Raw genomic sequence first — 24434 nt, 5'->3', positions numbered from 1 at the left:
TTGAATATAGACTTACAAAATGTACATTAGTAACAAAACAAACAAGACCATATAATCCAGTTATATATAACTAATTAACCAATTTAAAAGCATGTGCTTCAGTATTCAAAACATAATCATCTAAACTTAAAACAGAAATATCATCAAACAACAAATAAAAGTACTTCAAGGTTTCACTAAACCAAAATGATTCAAGACTATCCTTAAAGTTATCAGGTCTTGCACCTCTAACTGTAATATCTCTAAGAGAAGCAAATTCACCTTCTGGAGTTTTACAATACTTGACAATATTTTCAAACATCATCCAACCATAATCTCTCCATTTTGAGTCACCAGTAAGCCTATACATATAAAACACAGATTCTATTGCTTCTGGTCTCAAAATGTATTCAGGAACCATACTGTTAATCCACCTAGGTTGATTGTGAGTTTCATCAACAGTCCAAACAGTTTTGCCATCTTCCAGAACTTCAACTGGAGGAAGTTCATTACCCCACGGAATTGCTATTTGGTAAAGAGGATCCTCCTTGTGAACACCTTTATCCTTGGTTGGATCCACAATGACACCAGCTTCTCTCTTTGAGTTCTTGGTTTTGAAGCTACTCAAAATTTTCTGCTTCACATCATCAAGTTCTCCAGCAGTGATAACCCTCAGGCCTCCAAGCTGTGACTGTGATCTTTCAACAAAGGTCAATTGGTTTAGTCTGTCCTCTTCTTTGTACAAGTCATCTTTGTTCAGTATCTTATTAACGCGTAAGACTTCTGGCATTATATTCAATTTTTCATAAAGATGAACGCACCCCATTGTCAATTTTTCAGCAATTTCCATATCATCTGAACGATTGAAAACTCTGGCTCCTAATCCAAACATACCACCAGCAAAGCAAGTCAAATGTTGCATATCTAGTTCTTGCTCCACGATAATTTTATCTTCATTTTTGTAAACACCAATAGAGCTTGCAAATAATATCTTTTCGCCGCCTGGGATCTTTGGCATGAAAAGCATATAATTTTTGATATCATTCAAAGCTGCTAAGTATAGGTCCTTATAAACTTTTGCGTGTTTTTCATCACCACGTAATAAATGGTACATTTTAGGCAAATATTCATAATATGAATCAGCCAAACCACCTAATGAATATCTTTGCTTAGCTTGTCTTGGAAAGAAACCTGGCTGTAGTAAACAATAGACATAAGTTTTGTCAAAAATGGATTTGATAACATTTGGATTGTGTAAATGAGCACCATTGTCAATTTCCTCTTTTGTTAAAAGTTTGCAACCGGATATGTCAAGTTTGTTAGGGACCAGCCCTTTCATAAAGAACCTATCAACGGATTTTTGGAAAAAGTCTGTTATTCTTGCAACAGCATCATAGTATTTGTTATCACCTGTTAATTGTGTTAATCTTGAGAATTCTAGTGTTAGTGAACCAACTTCAGCAAGACAAGCCTCTCTAGAAGCCAATCTATTTGGCATTTCATCTTGCCACCTATAATATAACAAGGGCATATGATTTGGTGTATCGAATGCTTCAATCAAAAAATCAGCAAATTCAACGGCACTATTCAAAAGGATTTGTTCATTGGATAGATCATAACCACCAATGAGACCACCCAAGATTCTAATGATATTTTCAAAAATAGGGATATCTTCTCTAAAAGATTGCTTAAAGTTGATCTTTTCAATAAAGTTGACAGCTTCTGCAAATTCCTCCTTCTCATTGATAATCCATAAAGTATCCAATGCATCAATTATGGTGGAGGACCAACCATTAAAAGGGTCACTTGCCTTATGTGAGATAGGGCGAACCTCATCATGACCATAACCGTGTTTCTTATAAGTACTCCATGAACTTCTGAAGGCCTCTTTGATAGAATTCAATTTATCTTGGACTTTTCTACCTCCATCATTGAAGTATGTAGATTGAACACCTGAATAATTCTCCTTTTTACTGATTTTGGGGAATTTGATCAAATTTTCTTTACCAACAGGATACAAATACTTCTTTTTATGTTTTCTTAAGTTTGTTCCCTTTTGATTCTTGAAATAATCATCCGGCATCTTAGCGCCCTCTTTTCTACCTTTTGATTCTTCAATCTCTAAAATCGGGAAGTACTTGTTCTTTTCCTTCAACACATCTGGATTGCTCAAATCATCCTTCTGGTTCTCATCAGCCAAGATATCCATTTGGCTCTTGCCATCCTTATTGGCGCCCTGGCTATTGAACCCTTGACCTTCATTCTCATTGGTGATTCTTGGTAACGTTTCCTCATCAGCAAGTTGGTTCAACGAGTACTCTTCGTTCAAGAAGGAGTAGTAAAACAGACCCACCAGCGTGGCAGCGATGAGCAGAAAGAACCTTATCCTTCTGAGCTTGTAGCTTAAGTACGATGGACTGAACAACTTGGTCATTGTCCCCGTCTCACCATTGATTTCTCTTTGAATAGCAGTAATGGTGTCTGATTGTTTTTCTCTCTATTGTTTTTGGCAGCTGAAAAAATTTAAAGCCGGTATGAAAGTTTGTGGGTGTACTATCCTTGATCCAAGAAAAAACTTTAATAGGAAGTGTTTTAAAAAGTGAGGGAAAGTTAATGAATAAGTGACTTGTGTTGAAGTTTAAGCTGGTTTAGTACAATTAAATGTTCCTTTGGATGTTTTTCCGTTGCTTCTCAACGATGAGCGAGAGGCTGTTCAGCGAATCGTGTCTCTACGACTAAATCAAATTGACTAAAACTAGATTTGTTTATTTACACAAGCTGTCTCTCTATGGAATAGATACGTGTTGAGTGGTCGTGACTGGCAACTGCTAGTAGCAATTTCTCTGAATCAATCAAACTCCAGTTGATTCTGGCAATTCTATCTGCTGGGGTGACTTCTTTATCAAATGAATGGATTTGTGCCAAGTTTGAACCATCAAAAGTACTAATCAGAATATCACCATTCTCTAAACCAACTGCAATTAAAACCTTCCCATTAATGACCTTCTTGTGAACATCAATGGATGTAACAGGGTTATCACATTTAATTGAAGTTATCAATTCAACCTTATCCTCAAGTTGTTTCCATACTTTAACTGATTTATCTCTTGAACAAGTGAAGAAAAATCTTCCGAATTCTAATGGTGACCAAGAACAATCCCAAATAATTCTAGTATGAGCTTTTGGATCACTATGGACTAAATTGAATGAATTATCTTCAAAATTTCTCTCCCAAATACCGTATTGTCTATCTCTTGAAACGGTTAACAAATATTTATTATCTGGTGAAAATTTAACTCTAGTAACTGTCAAATTGTGTAACTTCAAGTTTGGTTTCAACTCTTGCCAACTCTTGGAGTCAAATATTCTTATAACAGCATGTTGCTGAGTATTTGAACGACATGAACTAGCAATCAAAGTTTTATCAGGACTTGCATCAACTGATATAATTTCATAACCATGACCATAAAGTTTTTCAATCTCTGGCCACAATGTATGTCTTTGTAAATGATCTTCTAATGGTGGTGTTGTTGATGAGTTCAAGATCTCATAAGAGATATTGTTTGTGTCAGCAGTTTCACGAACTTGATGATCTGTATCAGCAGGAGCTTCTTGATCATCAGAAGTTGCCTTATTGGATAGACCTAAAGCAGGTAATGAAGCTGATTCTGGCATTATGTCACTTTCAAGATCAACATTACAAAATTTCTTCAAAATCTCTGCAACACCTTTTGGTTCATCAAATGAACGAAGAATTTTTTCATCACCACCTGAAATGAATCTTGTGTTTGATAATGTGGAAATACAAATCATATCGTAACCATGGATTTGTGGTCTAGCAAATTCTTGCCATGTTGGAATCTGTCTTTTAGTTCCATCAGCTTCATTTAGCCATTGTGAATACAATCTTGTAGTTTGATCTAATGAGGTTGATAATAAATATTCTCCGTTAATAGACCATGAAAGATCTGTACATTTCTTTGTCGACCCCGTTACTGCTAACTTTTGTTCCCAATTAATTTGATCATTTGAACTCCATAATCTCCAAGCACCTGTTTTACCATTGGTCAAGATATATTCATTTTCTTCCGCATCATTGAACCATAAGGCAGCCCAGAACCCACCAGAAGAACCAGTAGCTGTACTAGCACCTTTTGTACTGATTTCACCCAATCTTGAACTACAAATCCAAATACCTGAAACATCATCTGGTTCCCAAATCATTAATGCAGTGTCAGCACTTGATGCTAATAACTTCAATTGAGTATCATGCCATTTCAATGCAGAAATCCAATCATCATGACCCATAATCAAGGCTTCAAAATTTATGGCAACTTTGTTTGATTCAATTGAAAATTTGTATTGTTTGTTGGATAATAGAACTAATTTATTTTCATCTTCATCTGAATTGTCGATAAGATCATTGGTTCTTATTCTCCATAGTCTAATGTATCGATCTTGAGAACCTGATGCTAATAAGAAATCACCATCTGATAATTTTTTGAATGCTAATGCCTTGACCCAATCCTCATGACCTTCTAGTCCGGAAACCAATTCAAATTCATTTATTTCTGCTTTGGAATACGTAAATTTGTAGATGAAAACATTGAATTTAGACCCACCAATAGCCAAAACGTATTGATTTGGTTCAATTTCTTGAATTGCAATGGCTAATGGTAACACACCGATTTTAGTCTTGAACTCTTGAACTAATTCAACTTTCCCTTCATTTGATTTCCATAGACCAATATTACCAGTACTATCACCTGTAGCAAAGAAGGACTCAAACACGCCAATAGCTATGATTGAACTTTGATGGAATTGGAAAGTTTCAACAAATTCCAAATATACAGATTCGGATGATTTAAATTTCCAAATCTTGATCGTTTTATCTTCAGAGGCTGAAACCAAATAATTGAAATTGTCAATGAATTTTACACATGTGATTTCACCAGTATGACCCTTTAGAGTTGAATAAACCCCTCTTGAAGATTTTGATAATGGATCCCATAATGCAATTGTATTACCTGCACCAAATGAAACTATACGTTTTGATGGATGGACATCACTAACATGTGTCTGTCTATTAGCACCAATGAAAATGGCTTCTGCTTCGGCCATTTTCAATAATAGTCAATTAAATATTATCAACTTTTAACTAATGTCTTCACAGTCTTTCAAATCTTGGTGATCTATGGTTCTCTTTGAAGCTCAAGAAAAAAAAATTTAAGACCAGAAATTACATAAGCGATGGGCATATTGACACTTAAACTGTCAACTACATAACATTCTTTTTATTAAAAGCGTTTTATTTTTCCAACAACATACCTTTGATATTATTGAGGAATTTAAAATAGTTGATTAACCAAACGAGCAATTCCTATGCTTAAAATTTAGTGCCAATTAATAATAAATAATGATATACATAAGTATCCTTTCTAGGACAAACCGAAACCCCATTATGAACAAGTTGATATAAAAAGAACTTCAATGAAACAAATAAACAGTTATAAAAAAAATGAATGTAATGAATTGAAGGACACCTAAGCTTCAACTTCATCAGCATCTAAAACACAACCATGGGAGGCATCTGACACTAATTTAGCATATTTAGACAAAGTACCTCTAGTGTATCTTGGTTGTGGAGCAACCCATTTAGATTTTCTTTCAGCCAATTCTTCTGGAGAGACTAATAAATCTAATTTATTATTATCAGAATCGATAACAATTTCATCACCATCTTTAACCAAACCAATTGGACCACCTTGAGCAGCTTCTGGGACAATATGACCAATTAAGAAACCATGTGAACCACCAGAGAATCTACCATCAGTTAATAAGGCAACATCTTTACCTAAACCGTAACCCATTAATGCAGAGGAAGGTTTCAACATTTCTGGCATACCTGGACCACCTTTTGGACCTTCATATCTAATGATAACAACTGTTTTTTCACCTTTTTTAATTTCACCATTTTCTAAGGCCTTAATGAAGGCATTTTCTTCTTCGAAAACTCTAGCTTTACCTTTGAAGTAAGTACCTTCTTTACCAGTGATTTTACCAACAGAACCACCTGGGGCTAAAGAACCATACAAGACTTGTAAATGACCATTTGCCTTAATTGGGTTAGAAACTGGATAAATGATTGGTTGGCCTTCTGGTAAACCTGGGTTGGTTGCAAGATTTTCACCAAGAGTTTTACCAGTAACAGTTAAAGTATCAGGGTTCATGAAACCTTCATTTAATAAGTATTTCAGAACAGCTTGAGTACCACCATATTGAGCTAATTCAGCCATAACATATTTACCTGATGGTTTGAAATCGGCTAATAATGGGGTCTTGTCAGAGATAGCTTGGAATTCATCTAAAGTTAATTTAACACCTGCTGAATGAGCAACGGCAATCATATGTAAACAAGCATTTGTTGAACCACCTGTAGCGATAACATAAGTAATTGCATTTTTGAAAGCTTCTTTGGTCATAATATCTCTTGGTCTAATGTCTAAATCGATGATTTTTTTGATAGCTTCACCAATGTTATCACATTCAGCCAATTTTTCTTCAGAAACTGCAACAGATGAAGAAGAATTTGGTAAAGTCATACCTAAAACTTCAGCAGCTGAAGCCATAGTGTTTGCAGTGTACATACCACCACATGAACCAGCACCTGGACAAGCATGTTGGACGATATCTTTTCTTTCTTCCTCACTGATTTGTTTTGAAATATATTGACCATAAGATTGGAATGCAGAAACTAAATCGATATTTTCTGGGATTGAAGCAGAACCACAAGTTGGGTGACCTGGTTTAATTGAACCACCATAAACCATGATGGAAGGTCTGTTATGTCTACCCATGGCCATAAGGACACCTGGCATGTTTTTATCACAAGATGGGATGGAAATGTTTGCGTCATAATGTTGAGCCATCATGATAGTTTCAAAAGAATCAGCAATGATTTCTCTTGATTGTAAAGAATATCTCATACCAGCAGTACCCATTGAGATACCATCGGAAACACCAATTGAATTGAATTGCATAGCTTTTAAACCAGCGTTATTAACAGATTGAGAACATCTGAAATTTAAATCTAACAAATGCATATTACATGGATTACCAGACCACCAAACAGAACCAACACCAACTTGACCTTTGTTGAAATCTTCTTGTTCGAAACCAGTGGCGTAAAGCATGGCTTGGGAAGCACCTTGATCTTTTGGTTGAGTGATGATCTTTGAGTATTTATTGTAAGCTTTTTGACATTGTCTTGATGAAGTTGAGAATGATCTTTGGGTATTAAATGTTAGTAAATGGTTGATGATGTGAAATATAATTCATCACTCACCTCTTGGACCCTGAGGCCAAATGTGATAGCATGCTCATGGCTGAATACGGTGGATTAAGCTTTTGAAAAAGAGATCAAAGTTGATCTGAGTTAAGTTGTTGATTTATGACTGAACCATCATATTAAATTTTCCAGGCCCGTTGCAGGAACCAGGCTCTGAACCAAAAAAAAAAATGTTTTTTTTTAAACAGCCAATCAAAAGACAGTTGAAGGTAATAAATTCATGAATTTTGAGGTGTTACAAGGTGAAAACATTGGTTTATGTGAGATATAAGGGTCGATTGAGTTGATTTATTAACTAGATGATGATTTATCCAACTTAATTGGACGTTATACTTCAAAAATTGGGTCAATTTGGTGTAAACTATGGAAAGAACTAGTGGTTGGTGCACTCTGTGAGATTTAACACCTCTTGTGATGAGATCCACTTTTTAAAAACATTTTGCTCAGAAAAGTACCTTGATTATCAGATCATAGTAAAAGCAATAATTCAAACTATCCATGAACTTAAATAAACCTCTCAAAGTCTCTTAAAATCGTCTTTATATACCCAAATCAGAGGGTAATCTGACACTAAATTTTGATCTGGTCGCGAACTTTACCCGCATTTACACCAAAGTCGAAACAAATTCGCGGTTTTTCGCCAAAGTGAAAAATTTGTGGAAAAAAAACCATTGAACAACAACAAATTGGATCAAATTGAATAGGTGAATAGATCTTCAATCCATCTCATACTCTTCCATAAATTCCAAGCATGCTCACTAGCCATCAATCTTTGATAGGAGGATTGAAACAACAAGTGACGGCTGTTTCACCAGCTACACAACAACAAATTCGTCATTTCTCAAGAAGACGTATAGCATATCCATCATATAAAGCACCAAAGCTTGGACGTACACATAAAAAAGACCATCGTACTACATTAAGATACCAAATGCAATGCTTTTTAGGGAAGAAGAATTATAAGAATGAATATCTAGATAATAGATATTTTGATGCTCCAAAAGATCATAGACCAAATTATATTACTCCATTCAGTGAACAGGGGTCACCATTAGTTGATTACAAAACTGGACAAGTTAAGAATTTGAAAGGTGAAGTTGTTGAAGGAGGGTTCGTACCTACAAGAAACTTTGAAGATGCCTTGCGTCCATTCCCACATAATTCACATTGTAAAACTGGGTTCAATTTATCCAAGAGGGATAGAGATCAAATTTATAAAAAAATAGCAGTAGATGGAATCCCTGCACAAAAAGTTGCTGTGGATATGGGTATTAAAATCCCAAGATTAGAAGCAACTGTGAAACTAAGAGAAATTGAAAAAAAATGGGGGAAAAGAGTGAGTATTTTACTGAGAGAAACTTTGGAATGAAATTGTTTTTTATTTTATGATGAGACTACAAAAAAATATTCGATTAGTCTTTAAGACAACATAGTGGTTAAAAATTTTTGTTTTACTGATATTTATAAATTTGTTTCATTGAGGTTTTATGACATGGTGTTGAAATTTTATTTACTAACTTCTGATTTAGAAACTAATAACACCAGAATTAAAGAAAATGTCTGAAACTATGTACAAGATGTTCCCATTATTTAGCACAAGAAACACTAGAGAAAACTTGTCTGAAATTCCAGTTCCAGAAAAGACTTTAAGTTCAAGGTTTATGACCATTGCAGAATCTGAACCTTTTGGTCCAATTGAAGCTTCAAAAGTTTATGATTTACCACCAGCTGTTGATTTGTTGAAAAAAGCTGCAGAACATGGTGAGCATTCAGAAACTACACTAGATCCAAAAGAAGAAGCAAGACTTCAAAGAGAACAATTCAAAAAGAAATTTTTATTTGCTAAGAAGAAGACTGATAGATATGCCTTTGAATTTAAAAAGGCTAAGGTTGGTGAAGTTGGTTTCCGTTATGGTACTACTTTACGTGATAATAAGAAGGACCGCAAGATTGATTTCGATAATTCCGGTAAGATGATTTATGCTTTACCACAATCTGGTTAAAAAGAACATTGAAGCATCATTTCTTGATTTTGTATATAGGTATTCAACAGAAATGGTGGTTTTGGTGGTTTTCGGATAGATCCGATATAATGATAAAGTACATGTTCATATTATGATTGAAGCTTTTTGTAGTGAAATTTTCGATTTTTTTTTTTTTGGCATTTATTTAACCGATTTGCATTGACCAAAGACTGTATCTGAAAACTGAAAATCATTTGGAAATGGTTGATCCTTGAACAAGGTATATTATAAAGGCTTGTTGGTATCCATGTCGACAGCTGTTACTTGGTAATTAGCTTCAGAAAAGTGTTGAACATAATTTAAATTCCACTCAACCATTTGTTTTCTGGCTATTAATCCAATCTAATTCCAGATCTACACAGTGAAATTTAATCCTTGATTAGTCAAACTTCAAGATACAATCAAAAGGTGCAAAAAGCAAGAGACGGTTACTTCAAATCACACAGTCCACTTATTCACACTATATTCAGGCCATAGTCCACTCGTTGACTCGTCGACTCCACAACTAATTCAGTTACGGTACAAACTTTCCCATTTGAGGTTCGCCTGAACTAAAATTAAGTGTGGCTTCAATATACAGACCAATCAATAAGAGATCTAAAGAACATAAAACCCATTAATATCCCATTTTTCATTCTTCCGCAAAGGGTTCCCAGTTAAGTTCATCAATTTACACCTTTTTGCTATTTTGGAACGGCTGAACCATGACGCCAACCAAAAGTGAGAATCAAGTTGCCACAAAGAATCAGCAATATTCACATGAGATAGCTACTCTTGAATCAATAGATGATGATTGTTGGTTGAAAAGGGATCCTCCAAAGAAAGGTTGGAAAAAACATCTACCTGAATATTTCACTTCAAATAGTGAACATGCTAAATTCATGAGAAAGTTGGATATCCTAGTATTTGGATATTCTGTTCTTTCGAGTTTTATTCAAACTCTAGATACTCAGAATATTAATAATGCTTATGTCTCAGGGATGAAAGAAGACTTATCATTATATGGTAATGAATTAAACCTATTCAGTACTTTTTATTCCTGTGGTGTTATTGTGGGTGCTGTTCCGTTGATTTTCCTAACAACTTATATAAGACCATCAATCATTTTACCAACATGTGAAGCTACTTGGACAGTATTTGTAATGGCTTGTGCTGGTGCTAAGTCTTATAAAACTATATATGGTTTAAGATTCCTCATAGGTGTTGCTGAATCTATTGCATTTCCAGGTTTCACAGCTTTAATATCATCATGGTATTTACCAGATGAATTGGGTAAAAGAGTTGTATTTTATGAAATTTCAGGTAATGTGGCGTCCATGTTTTCAGGCTATATTCAAGCAGGTCTTTATAGCAATATGAATGGAGTTCATGGATTGTCCGCATGGAGATGGTTATTTATATTTGATGGTTTAATAAGTATTGTTGTTGTCGTGTTTGGTTTTATCGTTATACCTGATACTCCAGCAAACACAAGATCTCGTTTCTTGAATGATCGTGAAAGAAAATATGCTGTTAAAAGAATGGAATTGGCTGGTCGTAAACCAATCAAAAGGGCAAATTGGAGAATGATCAAACAATCGTTATCGACTTGGCACTTGTATGGATTTGTCATTTGTTATTATCTTTACGGAACATTTTCCTGGGGTGATTCATACTTCAACTTATGGTTACAATCTCTTGATAAATATACCGTTCAACAATTAAATCAAATTCCAACAGCTTCACAAGGTGCTGCAATTGTTAACTCATTTATAAGTTCAAACATTTCAGATTATTTCCGTCATAGACCAATCATCATTGCAATTAACATGGCTATCTGTATGATTGGAAATTCATTTATTGCACGTTGGAAATCTCCAGAAGGTTTAAAATTCTTGGGTTATATGATGATTACAATGGGATGGCCCGCTCAAGCTTTAACGATGGCTTGGGCTAATGAAGTTTGTCAAGGTAATCCTTTAACAAGATCAATGATTGTTGCTGTTGGGAATACATTTGTTTATGCAACTAATGCTTGGTTACAAGTTGTTATATTCCCAGCTTCAAAAGCTCCTCATTATAAAGCTGGATATCAAGTTTGTGCTGCATTCTTAGGATTGGCCATTGTTTCTGTTGCTGTTTGTTATTACCTGTTACAACGTGATTATAAAAAAGGTTATGCAGTTAAAAGTTCTGAAGGTTTACCAGTTTATCCTGAATGGGAGAGATTTTTCCAGGATGAGGCTAAAATCGATGAGGAAACTAATATTAACCACTCAAAGGATGAAGCCAATGTGGTACAAAATGCTGTTGAGCCAAATTCAGGATCAAATTCTTCAGCTTCATTGAAAGGATCCCAAAAATAGTTTTGAACATCATTCCATTTGCGGTAGTCGTTCTTTAATCAACAATTAAATTTCTAATATTCTACAATTCACTTGTAACAAAAAAATTCTCTTCTCATTATTAATTAACGTCCTTTAAAGATTTATCTCATTTTCATAATATATTCTGGAGTTTGAGAAAATCTACTCAATCTCTTTTTTGGCTTTGGTGGAGGTTGGGCTAGTAATCCTTCAAATCTGAATAAATCTTCTTTTGAAAAATTTGGTGAAGTTGGTGTGGATGATCCACTATTTGGACCACTTGACATCTCCCCTCTAGATCTCATTAATGCTTCACGGGATGAAATCCCACTCAAATGACGATTCTCACTAATTGGGCTATTGCCAAATGAATCAGCAAGTGAAGTTTTGAATGAAGTATTTGATTGAGTTCTTGCCAAACTTCTATTTAAGATGACCGAAACTTTTTTATCATAAATTTGTGGAGCAGATTCATAAGGAGCTAATTGATCATTATTACTATATCTTGTATCGACTGAAGTAGAACGGAAATGATGACCAGCACCATTGTTACTAGTATTTTCTGAAAAATTATCCTTTGTGAAAAATGAATCCAAGTTATCCAATTCTGCCCACATGTGACTTAACGAACCATCATTCTCTTCAGCAACTGATGCACTATCCTGGAACTCATTATTGGATGATGATTGTCCATAAGCATAATCTTCCATATGGAATTTAATCTGTTCTTGCTGTTGTTCAGTCTCTGGAATTTCTGATTCAACAACAGTTCTGCAGGTGGAGAATACTGCGTGAACATTATTTCTTGTTGTTGCAGCTGTGATAGCAGGCATTGGAATTGACCAACCAGTCTCCTCAGGAATACCAAATAATGTAGCAGTCTTCTCATAATCTTTTCTTATAGTTTTATTACCTAAACTCATTCTCAAGATATCTTTATCCAATTTACTACCAGAAATACTTGTAGTTTCATCAAGAACTTCCAAAGCTTGTTGGGCATAAGGTGTAAGTAATAATCTAAGTAATGGAGAAATAAGATCAGCACCACATCCTTGAAATTGGGGTTCCGACAAATCAATTTTAGGGAATAATAACTTGAGCACTTTCATTGTTTCAATCTTGACCCAATCGATCTTATTGGATAGTAGGCCTAACAAGAAAATCACAGTTTGGCCACTGTATTCACCAAGGAAATTCTCAGAAATGAAATTGATAGTTTGACTTAAAAAGTCATTTTTGGATCTAAACCTGTTTTTAGCAAAAGAATCAATAATACGAGCCAAGTTTGGTTGGTTTTTTGCAAGAGCCATTTCACTCAAAGTCTTTGCAGATTCCAGAATTTGTGGTGTTAGTTCAGCCTCCTCTAATGCATGAGAGAATCTAGGAATATTGGCCAATAAAGCAAATAATAATCTTGATTCACCAGCAATGACCTCACTATCTTTCAATTTATTCAATCTATCAAGCAGCTGTAATGATGCATCCAATGAGACAGAAGATCTTAACCCAATCATAATTATTTGCTGCAAGCCTTCGAATTTACCTTCCCAGTTTGAAGGGAACGTCGAAACCAAGCATGACACGGTATCCTCAGAATCCAAATCAATCTTAGACAAGAACTTAGATAAAACAGATAACAACTCCACATATTCATGTTCATTGATTGTATTCAAAGAAGCAACAGTGACCCAGAAAAGTTGAGGAAAATCAATCAATTTTTCAGCATCTAATTCAGAAGTAATAGCATTCAATGTCATCAAAATTTGCATAGCAAAACCTTGAATATCATGAGTTTCATCTGAGATGGTATTTGAAAGACGATGCAACATATCTTTGAGCATAGATTGATCCAAAAATGACAAAAGTGAACGGAAAACTTGAAATGAACGACACGCAATATGTCTAACAGCACATGTTGTGGCCCAAGATAAGGCAACTCTACCCCATTCCTGCTGAATATTTGGATAAGTAGCACCAAAAATTTCTAATGTATTTCTGACCAGCAGATCCATATCCTTTGGTGACCGAGCTCCACTTTTATCATGATTCAAATCATCATAAATCCACAATGACTTATGATTCTTTCTAATCAACGCTTTTGTTTCGGATAATTTTGAATGTGAATTCACAGTACTCAAAAGATAAATTATCACCTTAGCAGCAGATTCTTGTACAACAGGTAAATAGTGATCCAGTAAAACAAATGAAGTATGTAATAACAATGGGATCTTGGGGGTTAATGACTCTTTAGGGATAACCAATAAATCAGAGAGAAAGATCAATGAGAGTTGACCTAATGAAAAGACTGAATCTTTTCCTGAGTAGTTCAAAGTCTTCCAAATATTTGCAACGTGTGGCAGACCAATATCATTTGTTGGAAGTTCAAGATTTGAAATTTGAGGTGGAACCATTGCTTTTGGCTCAATAAATGAAACCAAGGAATCAGCTAAATTCAAACTAGTCCCTGACAAGTAAACAAGAACTTTACTTGCAAATTCAACAAATAATGGATTTCTTTTTAATAAACTTGCTCTAACTGAAAATCTCAAAATGGCATCAATGTTAGCAAAATTTGCACCATTACCTAAAGATATCCAAAGAGCTTCAATTTCATTTGGAATAGAGTCAGAAAACCTAATGGTTATCTCAAATAAGTTACTCAAAACCATATACGACTGAATATCTATATCATCATCAGCGACATGCAACTCAACTGTTTGTAACCAAGGAATCAAAACAGTTAATATATCTCTTCTAGACTCAAAGCTGACAATATGAAAGTACATTGTTAATTCAGAAATCAAAAATATGTTTTCTTCTGGATAGGATGAAGCAAAATAAGCAGATATATCAAGTGATGCTCTCTTGTAAATGGTTTTATTTTTGTTCATAACTCTCTCAGTGAAAGAATTCACAAGCTCAGTGCCGAATAATTTTTTCTCTGCATCAATAAGAAGTTTCATAGCAGCTGTACGAATTTCATAATTATTGCACCCACATCCATAGAATCCAAGCAACAAAACCTGGTGTCTTTTGATAGGGTATTCATTTGCCTCTAGTAGAGCCTCAGTAATGATGACATAATAATTTTCAATGATGGAAATTTTCTGGTCAAAAATGCATTTTTTGAAAACTTCATGATATAACTCTGTATCAGAAGTGTTGAATTTAAATAAACTGTGCAATGCCTTTTTAGCCAAGGAGTAAATCCTTTCATTTGAAGAACCAAACAACAAATCAATCCAAGAAAGCAAACCTGGTAAATCAAATTTCAACATGGTTTGGCCCCTAAGTTCATGAATCTTTCCGTTCAACAATGCGACCATTGCATTTGTAGCAGCTATACTTAAAATTTGTCTTTCAAATTCGATTGCAGAATTAAGAGCAGCATGTTCTTGTGAATTTGTAACATGTTTACTCATTTGAGCATACCTTTGCTTGGAAATTGCTGAATATTTACCATATCCACACCATTCTTCAAGATATGTAAAACAAGCAACTCTGGCTTCAAAAGGTAACCATTTCCCAGAATTTCCAGTTTTTTGAATACCATTATAAACATTTTCTAACAACCCACAAAAATAGCGACGAAGTTTTTGAAATTCAAAACTATGTTGAACCTCTGATTGTGACAAAAATGACTTGATAATTTTGATGAAACTAACCAACTTGTCCACAATCCACTCATCTTGAGCAATGACATCTTCTTCCATAAACCTGGAAACAATATTCAAAACGTGTGTGACTTCTATTCTCAGCTTGCTGTCATCAGAATGTATTTGTTTCCCAAGCTCTTGTTCCCATTGGGCAAAAATTGGCTCAACACATTCGATAAAAGTTCTGAAAATGTTGATATTCATGCAGCTCAACCCAGTAATGATAGCATCTCTAACTGCTTGATTGTAGCCATTCAATAAATTCAAAGTCAATTTGAACACACTTCGAGCACTTGTGATAGTACTGTGTTGAATTGTTAGCAGCTGTTGGGATTTCTTTTTCCCATGTGAATAATTAGCAGGGATGTGAAGCCTTTGCTCACTAGTTGAAGTTAATGAGGTGCATGCAACAATCAAATATAGTTTCCATTGCTCTATCAAAACCTCAGGTAGGCCATAAGTCAACTTTTGTGAAGTGCGTGGAGTCTCAGCAAAATCCAAAATAAACTCATGGATTTGAACAAGTCTAGTGCAAACAATTGACCGACACAACGCCATAGTAATTGGACATCTTTCAAAACAGACATTCAAGAACTTTGGAAAAACTCTAAACCATAAAGCAGAATCCACGCCATAGTCAGATTCCGCTAACCTAATCAAAACATCTCTTCTTTGCTTCTGATTCAACTTTGACAATCTGGAACGTTCAGCAACACTTAAATATTGCTTTTGTGAGCTAATAAGTTTGAAAAAATCAGTGGTTTGTAAAATGAAAATAACTCTGGTTCCAATATCAGCAGCAAACTTGGAGTGAGATCTTGAGTGTGTATCTTTAGTCTTCTTTGTTTGTTCATACAACGCCTGATCAAAACTCTCTGTGATTCTCAATATGTCCAGACCTAGTTTCCGAATTTCAAAATCTTGTGAAGCTAGGAAAAACAAACCATGTCCTTCAACTTCCTCTATAACTGTGATGGTATTCTTCCATTGAAGCTCATCAACAATCTTATTTTCGCAATCATCCATCCCATCACCATCTTCCTCTTTCCGTTTCTGTATAGAAGAAAGCCAACATTGTAGCAGATCCAAATATAATCTGAGTAACTCTTTTGAGATGACGTGACTCTGTGAATACCCTGATCTTTCACTAAAATTGAATGCGAATTTTGCAAATGAAGTAATTAGCCCATTAGGACTCTTTCTCGATGCTAAAATTTTCAAGGAACTTGAAGCAGCACTTGATACTCTGAAATCACTATTCAGTGAGTTACGACAAAGTAATTCAACAGTCTTGCGCGAAGGGCCTGAAGCACACCATGGGACAGATTCCAAGACAACTGCAAATAATTCAATATGAAGACTTTTACTAAGTTGAACCGACATCTCTGAACCGAATCTAAAGCTGCTGAAGGGCGACTTGGTACTGTAGTAAAATGGGGTACTTGGTGTCTGTTGTTGTTCAGACTGTTGGTCATAACTAGCACCAATTGATGAATCCAATAGGAAAAGTAGTGAATCAACGTACTTGCAAATCTCATCATGGTTACCAGATTTGATGTCAATATCAACATCAGGCTGAGCAATGCTATCATTATCTTCTGGAAAGTTGGGTCTCTCTTTATCAGCCAGCATAGCAGTATAAGCCTTCACTGCTAAAACAACCTTCTCGTGTTGGACGCTATCTAAACTGTGTCCGCTAAAAGCCGATCTCAACAAGGGAATTACAAAATTCTCAACAGTTTGATTATAAGCAGCAAACCCAATAGCTCTGAATATTTGAACACACGGCAAAATCAACGAAGCATCAGACACCAACCAAGACTGTTTTCCTTTACCTAAAAACATTGACTTCATGATGGATTCAATCTTTCTTGTTGTGTTGTTCAATGTTTCAGTACATCTAAAGATGTAAACCCAAATCAATCTTGCAATACATGTAGTAATAGTGACTCTCTCTTCAAGTGTAGCGTGCTTGGACTTTAAGTTCCTTATATTGGATTCAACCAGATCATACCACTGAGATAAAAATAAATCACTAGGAGAAACACATAACACAGATGTAATCAATGTCAAATTAGTTAACCAACTCTTTGGGTTTAGCTCTATTGTTTCACAGGTTTTGTAAATGGTGTTGACAGCTTCTGCCCATGTTGGATGATTAACCTCAGCAGTTAATGATTCAGCTAATGGCAATAAAATATGTGACAAAACTTGAGAATATGCCACTTTGATTGAATGACTTTTGGTCTTGCTGAAAAATTTCGCTATCGATTGAATGAAGTCAGCACTTTCTTCGAAATCTTCCAAGGGATAATTCTTAAGTTTCAAATATCTCATACCATGAATTAACAAATGTATTGATGGTTCAATATCTTTGGGTACCACAGCTGGTATTTTCTCCAAATCAGCAATGAATCTATCACTTACGCTTAAAAATCTTTTATCTGACATGTACCCTAATAATTCTGCAAACAAATTCCAATTAGCTGATCTAATAATTGATGATGAGATGAGAATAGGGTCGGTACTTCTCAATTGTGAAAATACAATCTCCTCCAATTTATCACCCAAATCCTCACCAGTTGAGTCTGAATTCAATTGTTTCACAACTTCGATTAAAACCCGACAAAGAATGTAAATACTAATCAATGACTTTCGATCACCTTGAATAGCAGTTTCACGTGAAGATTGTACCTGTTGTTCCAAGTATCCTGATCTTGAATCAGTAACATTGACAGTTGATTTTGAAGAATTGTTTCTTTTATGAGAGAATCTGCTGACCGAACTTGAACTATGGGTATGTTTACGGAATGTTGTAGATTCCTTATGTTCTTTGGCAGCAATTATTGCCTTTTCCGCAGCATCAGCAGCCATTGCAGCAACTTCTGATTTAGACTTCCTCCAAAACATTACTGAATCAATAACTGGTTTTGGGTTGTTTTTGGAAATGTACCCAAGTGATGCTATTATTTTATCGAATTGCGGGTCAACACCTTCAGCCAACAAATCAACAATTGGAGGCTCTGTATTTAGGGGATATGTCAAACAAACATTAAGTTTTCTTTCGGCATGTCTGACGAATTGTGTAAATAATATATGAAGGGTGTATTCTGTTGGTGTTTTAGAGTCTGTAGCTAAACGTTTCCTTATAGTGTTTATTTCATCAATTGTTGCATTGTTGGAAGTCAATCTGCGGCTTTGAAAAGATTCTTTTTGAGTAGGAGTGGTAGTGGTTGCATTCATGTGTGTTATAGCTGAGGATTCGTCTATTGGAGTTTGAAGTGCATCTAAATCTATCTGATTGTTTTGCGGTTCATGTTGTGTGTTGAGCTGAGGTATTCTCATTTGTTGTTGTTGTTGTTGTTGTTTCTGATCTGTGGGACTGAAAGGCTGCAACTCAGGCTCGAGCGCCCGATCCAGATCTATTTCAAAAGAGGACATGGCCAATCTCTGATACGTCTGTTGATGTATTGATATCGCTCAGAGATTAGTTGGTTCTCTTCCTATCTCTTTAAACCTTGCTTGTAGTTTGTTCTGGAGGGCTGATTTTAATTGTAGCGCTATAATTTTCACAGGACCATCCCAACACCACAGTCCATCTTGGAAAATGAGCCAAAGTCGCGTATTTGCAACAACAATGAGTTTTCCAGTATGAATACTTTGTGTTTCTTACTCTTTAATTATGCTGGTTTGGTTCACTGTTTCCATCTGATTCTAATAATCTAATTTGCATGTAAATCTACAATATTTTCATCTCACTTTGAGGCAAGAATTCTATTTTTCCATGCCGGCTTCAACCAAACTCCAACGATTCTGCCCATCCACTGCAACTGGCCCAAAGCGGTTAAATTTGTGGCTCGTGGACAACGGTCAACAAAAAATAAACAGGCTCATACAAATTCAATATTCGTTAGCGGTGAGCACCTTGGAAATGAGCCAGAGTTCTCATCCAATTATTCACTAATAGGACCCAAAGTAGTAGGAGTCATACGGCTCTCGCTTGTGATTCATACAGTGCACACCCTGGTAGATTAGACGAAGTACAGTACTGAGCACATACAAATGAACGATCATCAACGTCCATGGCCTTAGATCTACGTGTGTTTTACAACTTCTATATAACGAGCTTCTCTTCCACAAAGACACAATTGCATTATACAGATCCAAACTTTTGTTATAACCCAATTCTATCCTACAAGGCCGCTTTGTGAACAATAGAACACACAATATCAAATCTTTTATCTACAATATGCAGGAATCAAGACTAAGAATTGGTATTGATGTTGGTGGTGAGTATCAAAGGCATTGGATATTAGAGCTCAGAACTAACATTGCCAGGAACAAACACTGATTGTGTTCTTCTTGATCCAACCAAACAACATACGGAATCAAGAGGAATCATAGCATGTGCTAAATCCTTAACAACTCCTGATATTACCACCGGTATATTCACTGTGATGAAAAAGGTCATCGAAGCATCTCAGGTTAAAACTGATAAGATTGCAATAGTGACTATCGGAACAACTGTAAGTCTTATCACTTATAAGCCAACCTCCAAACATGACTAACTTTACATCTTACAGCACTTTCTCAATGCCATCATCGAAAGAGATGTTTCAAGATTGGATAAGGTGGCTATTATACGTTTATCTTCCAACTTCACTAGATCAATACCTCCATTCTCAGACTTCCCACAAGATCTTAAAGACGCAATATATGGATACCATGGATTTGTCTCTGGTGGTTTACAGATTGATGGTTCATTAATCTCGGAAATCAATGAGGAGGAAATAATACAACAATGTGAAGAGATCAAGAAAAGAAAGCTAATTAGTGTGGTGATTGCTGGAGTATATTCCCCATTGGATACAAAATATAATCAAGAGTATAAGGCAAGGGAAATAGTTGAAAAACATCTACCAGGTGTAAGGATTGTTTGCTCAAGAGACGTTGGTACCATTGGGTTTTTGGAAAGAGAGAACGCATCCATCTTGAATGCATCAATTCTAAGGTTTTCAGAGTATGTTATTCAAAGTTTTAAATCTGCATTAGAGAACCTTGGTCTCAAATGTCCATTATACCTTACTCAGAATGATGGTACCATAATAGCAGCTAAACAAGTGAAGAAAATACCGATTGTTACCTTTAGTTCGGGTCCAACAAATTCAATATTGGGCGCAGCATACCTTAGCCAGGTCAAACATTCAAAATCAAGCATATTGGTTGCTGACGTTGGTGGTACAACAACAGATATAGGTGTTTTATTACCATCTGGTTTCCCAAAGCAAGCATCTGCTTATCTTTCCATAGCTGGTGTTCGAGTCAATTATGCTATGCCTCATGTTCATACTATAGGTTTAGGTGGTGGTTCCATTGTTGCTGAGCAAGCTGATGGCTCATTTACTGTTGGACCAGAATCTGTAGGACTCTCACTTACAAAAAATGCATTGGTATTTGGTGGTTCAACAACAACTGCTACAGATGTTGCTCTTTTGGCTAAACACATAGAGATAAAAGGTGGTGATATGTCCAAATTGACTTGTCTTAGTGAAAATACCATTGACAAGTCATTTAAACAGATTCAACTAAATCTTTCTAAAGCTATTGATGCAATCAGGACATCTCCTGTGGACCTTCCGTTGATTCTAGTCGGTGGTGGATCAATGGTAATAGGAGATAAGATTGATGGCATATCTGAAATCATTCGCCCCACCTATCATGAGTATGCCAATGCTATTGGTGCTGCCGTTGCCAAAATTGCTTCCGTTGTGGATACAGTTATATCATTAGAAGGTGGAATATCTTTTGAAAAGGTTTTGGAATTGAAGAAACAAGATGCTATTGAAGCGATCATCAAAGACAAAGGTGCAGTTAGAGAATCAACTTATATTGCTGATGTTACAACTCTCCCGGTCCAATGTTCAACCAATAAAGTTAGAATAATCATTAAAGCTGCTGGTGAAGTTGATTTGACAAAAGCATTTGAACTTCATAACAGAGATTCAATTGTTCAAAATGATGATTTGAAAGACTTTGAAAATTTTCAGAGATCTGAAATCAAGAAAGTAGTCAAACCTGAAGCTACATTTCAAACCAAGGTTCTTGATTACAAGCCTGATATCAAAAATGGTATTTGGAATATATCACAGACAGATCTGAAATGGTTTTCGATGGGATGTTACGTTTTGGGTTGTGCAGGTGGTGGATCACCTCAATGTGAATATTTGGAAGTCAGAAATATCCTCGATGAAGGCTACGAAATCAAGATTCAAGATCATGAGGCCATTGGTGATGATGATATTATTGCTTGGGGTGGTATCATGGGCTCACCAGCTGTCTCGATTGAGAGACTAGGTGGAACAGACACTGTTGATGCGTTAGCTGAAGTATTGAAGTTCACACACAATGAAGATTGTCAGGCTTTGATGTGTCTTGAAATTGGTGGTGCAAATGGTTTACAATCATTAATTATGGCTTCATCAAAATATTTCAATAAACCATTATTGGACTGTGATTGGATGGGGAGAGCTTATCCAACTTATTATCAAACAACTTTAGCTGCACATACTACGGGATTGTTAGCACCAGCTGCTATCTCTGATGGTGTTGGAAATTCTTTGATATTGACGTCAGCAAATTCTGATGTCTTGACTGATGTTATTTTGAGAGCATCATGTGGAGAAATGGGGTCAAGGGTTGGCTACGCTGGTCGTCCATCTGAAGGACATCTTGTTAAAAAATTTGCAGTTAAAAACTCATATTCCTTAGCTTGGAGAATAGGTAGACAGATTGCATATTGTCAGGAAACAAACAGTACAGATCAAGTCGCTGATAGAATCATTGAAGAAGTTGGAGGGCAGTCTAGTGCCAAAAAGCTCTTCACTGGAAAGATAACTTCTGTTGAGCAAAAGTTATACAAGGGTCATAGCTATGGGCAGATTGTTATTACTGCATTTGATGCAGAAGATCAAGATATCTCAAGTTCCGATATTCCATTTGTCGAGACTAAGGGAACTTTGAGAGTTCCATACAAGAATGAAATAATGTATGCTGAACATGAGTTTGATTCGAAAAAAAAGGTGAGTTTGTTTGACTATTCTTAAGTTGGATCCATACTAACGATATATTAGATTTTGGCATCAGTTCCTGATCTAATAAGTGTGATTGATACACAATCAGGGCAAGCCATTGGTGTTCCGGAGTTCAAGTATGGTCTTAGGGTCATTGTCATTGGTATTGCAGGTTCAGATCTTTGGTCTGATTGCGAAAAGAGCAGAGAACTTGGTGGATTAAAAGCGTTCAAGTAAGTTGTTTGTTCTATTTATACGCTATTTTAGGTACTAATTTATATCACAGTCTAGCTGATACGGTTACCCATGAGTCATTAGGGGTTTATAAGCCCACCAAAAGTGTCATTGAAGAGTATAATGAAACATATTAAAAAATGTACATAGTTTATAATGACACATCGTCTTTGACAGACAGCAAACGAATTCGCGAACATTTTGTAGGTACGCCAAAAAATGCGCGTCAGATTTTTTTTAGTAGCCATTCTCCAAAGATCATCATCAAAACCGATACAGTCATTAAAGAAGACTCACTACGCTGATTCAACTGGCTAAATAAAGACATGAGTTCTTTTGATATTTATCTACCCGATAATTCTGTCAATGAATCAATTGAGCTTGAGAATTTCATATCAGAACTTAGGGACTCCAAGCTAAGGAGATTTGCAGTCTTTGATGAACTGCTTACAGGTTATATAGTGCTCAAGAAGCTAGAATATGAACACCCCATTGATGCTTCATTAGATCTATACATTCAAGGTAATAATGATCAATCTGTTAATCTAAAAAGTATCCAGCTCAATAACCCAATCAAATCAGATTCAACTCAAGTCGTTTACAAATTCATACTATTCCTATCATATCCAAAAATAAAACTTGAGGATCCAATACTGAAACTTAAAGTGCAAACCACTTTGAACCAACAAGCCAAGTCTAACAAAATCCAATCTGATCAGGCGTTGGTGGACTTTTATCCAGCAGAACATCGGAACATATTAGATGGTATACAACCTACAATTACAAGTAGACAAAACAAATTCTTGATGAGTGATGCTGTCTTGTCAGATTCATTGATCAAGCACAATAAACTTGATAACGTTAATGGAGCTGAAACAAAAACTAAAGATGAGATTGAGAATGTTCAAATAAATAAAGAATTGGAAATACCCACTATAAGAATATTGAACCTACGCGTTCGTAATATAAGAATCAAGAAAACCTCCATTTTATCTACAATTGATGTTGAACTCTCCACAAAGTTCAAGTCTCTGGGTCTTCCAATTTCTTTAAACAACATCAACTATAGATTTCAAAATACTGTCAAACCCAAATTTAATTCAGAATTTCCAATAAAAATTGAAGGGGATGATAGTTTCAGTTTTACTTTCCAGTTAGATTCTAATGAAATATTGAGCTACAAAACACTGATTGAAATTGACTATTCTCTTGATAACCACAATGTCAAGACAAAATGGATAACAAATATTGAATTTGGAGCCCCACAAAGCATTAAGAGAGCATCAACAGCATCATTATCATCACAGCATACACTTAATACATCTCTATCATCTGGCTTAACTATCAAATTTCTCGGCAATAAAGAAGTCAAAATTGGTGAAGTTTTCAAGCTTAGAGTCCATATAGTAAATAACTCTAAAAGAAATAGAAATTTAGTTATGGTTTTTAATTCAAGTTCAGAGGCTTTTTTACCAAACATTCCGAAAGTGAAATCATTAATACAAACAAACATCAATGTTTTGAAATATTATTCAACTTCCAGGATAAGAACCACTGGTGTTTTAAGTCTTGTCAATGAAGTACATTTCAAAGTCAATAGTGATCAAGTTTCAGAAGGTGAAATTTTCCTAGTGGGTTTAGAACTTGGAGTGTTCAACTTGACAGGGATTAAATTAGTTGATTTAATAACAGGAGAAAGCATGAGTTGTGATAAACTACTAGAAGTGGTTGTCTCTGAATGAAATATATAATTTCTGATATAATGTATGTGTTGTATA

The 24434-nt window shown here is 35.4% G+C and overlaps 7 protein-coding genes across 7 annotated transcripts; 3 read left to right on the top strand and 4 right to left on the bottom strand.

Annotated features, from left to right (window-relative positions):
* Nucleotides 1–70: 70 nt before the first annotated feature.
* On the bottom strand, nucleotides 71–2062 carry WICANDRAFT_27080 (glycoside hydrolase family 47 protein; the record flags this gene model as incomplete). The annotated part of the gene is made up of 3 exons (XM_019181336.1): nucleotides 71–544; nucleotides 752–1170; nucleotides 1282–2062. The coding sequence occupies 3 exons, from the start codon at nucleotides 2060–2062 to the stop codon at nucleotides 71–73; spliced, it is 1674 nt and encodes a 557-aa protein (XP_019041275.1).
* A 686-nt stretch (nucleotides 2063–2748) lies between these two features.
* On the bottom strand, nucleotides 2749–5128 carry ELP2 (Elongator subunit ELP2; the record flags this gene model as incomplete). The annotated part of the gene is made up of 1 exon (XM_019182629.1): nucleotides 2749–5128. Exon 1 carries the CDS (start codon nucleotides 5098–5100, stop codon nucleotides 2749–2751), a length of 2352 nt encoding a protein of 783 aa, XP_019041274.1. The 5' UTR covers nucleotides 5101–5128.
* A 156-nt stretch (nucleotides 5129–5284) lies between these two features.
* ILV3 (dihydroxy-acid dehydratase ILV3) lies at nucleotides 5285–7393 on the bottom strand. The gene is made up of 2 exons (XM_019186098.1): nucleotides 7325–7393; nucleotides 5285–7266 (listed from the first exon to the last, which is right to left on the bottom strand). The coding sequence occupies exons 1-2, from the start codon at nucleotides 7360–7362 to the stop codon at nucleotides 5523–5525; spliced, it is 1782 nt and encodes a 593-aa protein (XP_019041273.1). The 5' UTR covers nucleotides 7363–7393; the 3' UTR covers nucleotides 5285–5522.
* Nucleotides 7394–8078: 685 nt separating this feature from the next.
* MRPS35 (mitochondrial 37S ribosomal protein mS45) lies at nucleotides 8079–9330 on the top strand (the record flags this gene model as incomplete). Its single annotated transcript, XM_019181246.1, has 2 exons — nucleotides 8079–8663; nucleotides 8857–9330. 2 exons carry the CDS (start codon nucleotides 8079–8081, stop codon nucleotides 9328–9330), a joined length of 1059 nt encoding a protein of 352 aa, XP_019041272.1.
* Nucleotides 9331–11379: 2049 nt separating this feature from the next.
* On the bottom strand, nucleotides 11380–18595 carry TAO3 (Tao3p; the record flags this gene model as incomplete). The annotated part of the gene is made up of 2 exons (XM_019185344.1): nucleotides 11380–11480; nucleotides 11863–18595. 2 exons carry the CDS (start codon nucleotides 18593–18595, stop codon nucleotides 11380–11382), a joined length of 6834 nt encoding a protein of 2277 aa, XP_019041271.1.
* Nucleotides 18596–19601: 1006 nt separating this feature from the next.
* On the top strand, nucleotides 19602–22659 carry WICANDRAFT_82179 (uncharacterized protein; the record flags this gene model as incomplete). Its single annotated transcript, XM_019185343.1, has 5 exons — nucleotides 19602–19641; nucleotides 19691–19878; nucleotides 19936–21360; nucleotides 21400–22431; nucleotides 22483–22659. The coding sequence occupies 5 exons, from the start codon at nucleotides 19602–19604 to the stop codon at nucleotides 22657–22659; spliced, it is 2862 nt and encodes a 953-aa protein (XP_019041270.1).
* A 323-nt stretch (nucleotides 22660–22982) lies between these two features.
* Nucleotides 22983–24398, top strand: TRS65 (Trs65p; the record flags this gene model as incomplete). Its single annotated transcript, XM_019182944.1, has 1 exon — nucleotides 22983–24398. One exon carries the CDS (start codon nucleotides 22983–22985, stop codon nucleotides 24396–24398), a length of 1416 nt encoding a protein of 471 aa, XP_019041269.1.
* Between the last annotated feature and the right edge of the window lie 36 nt (nucleotides 24399–24434).

The sequence above is a fragment of the Wickerhamomyces anomalus genome, assembly GCF_001661255.1.
Source record: "Wickerhamomyces anomalus NRRL Y-366-8 unplaced genomic scaffold WICANscaffold_1, whole genome shotgun sequence".
Taxonomy (NCBI): domain Eukaryota; kingdom Fungi; phylum Ascomycota; class Saccharomycetes; order Phaffomycetales; family Wickerhamomycetaceae; genus Hansenula; species Hansenula anomala.
Note: the sequence above shows the minus strand (reverse complement) of the source record. Positions and strands in the feature narration are given on the sequence as shown.

Coding starts and splice junctions, on each gene's coding strand:
- ILV3 (XM_019186098.1), bottom strand. CDS start 7,362: ATGAGCATGCTATCACATTTGGCCTCAGGGTCCAAGAG. Junction 7,267..7,324: donor TTGGCCTCAGGGTCCAAGAG/GTGAGTGATGAA, acceptor TAATACCCAAAG/ATCATTCTCAACTTCATCAA.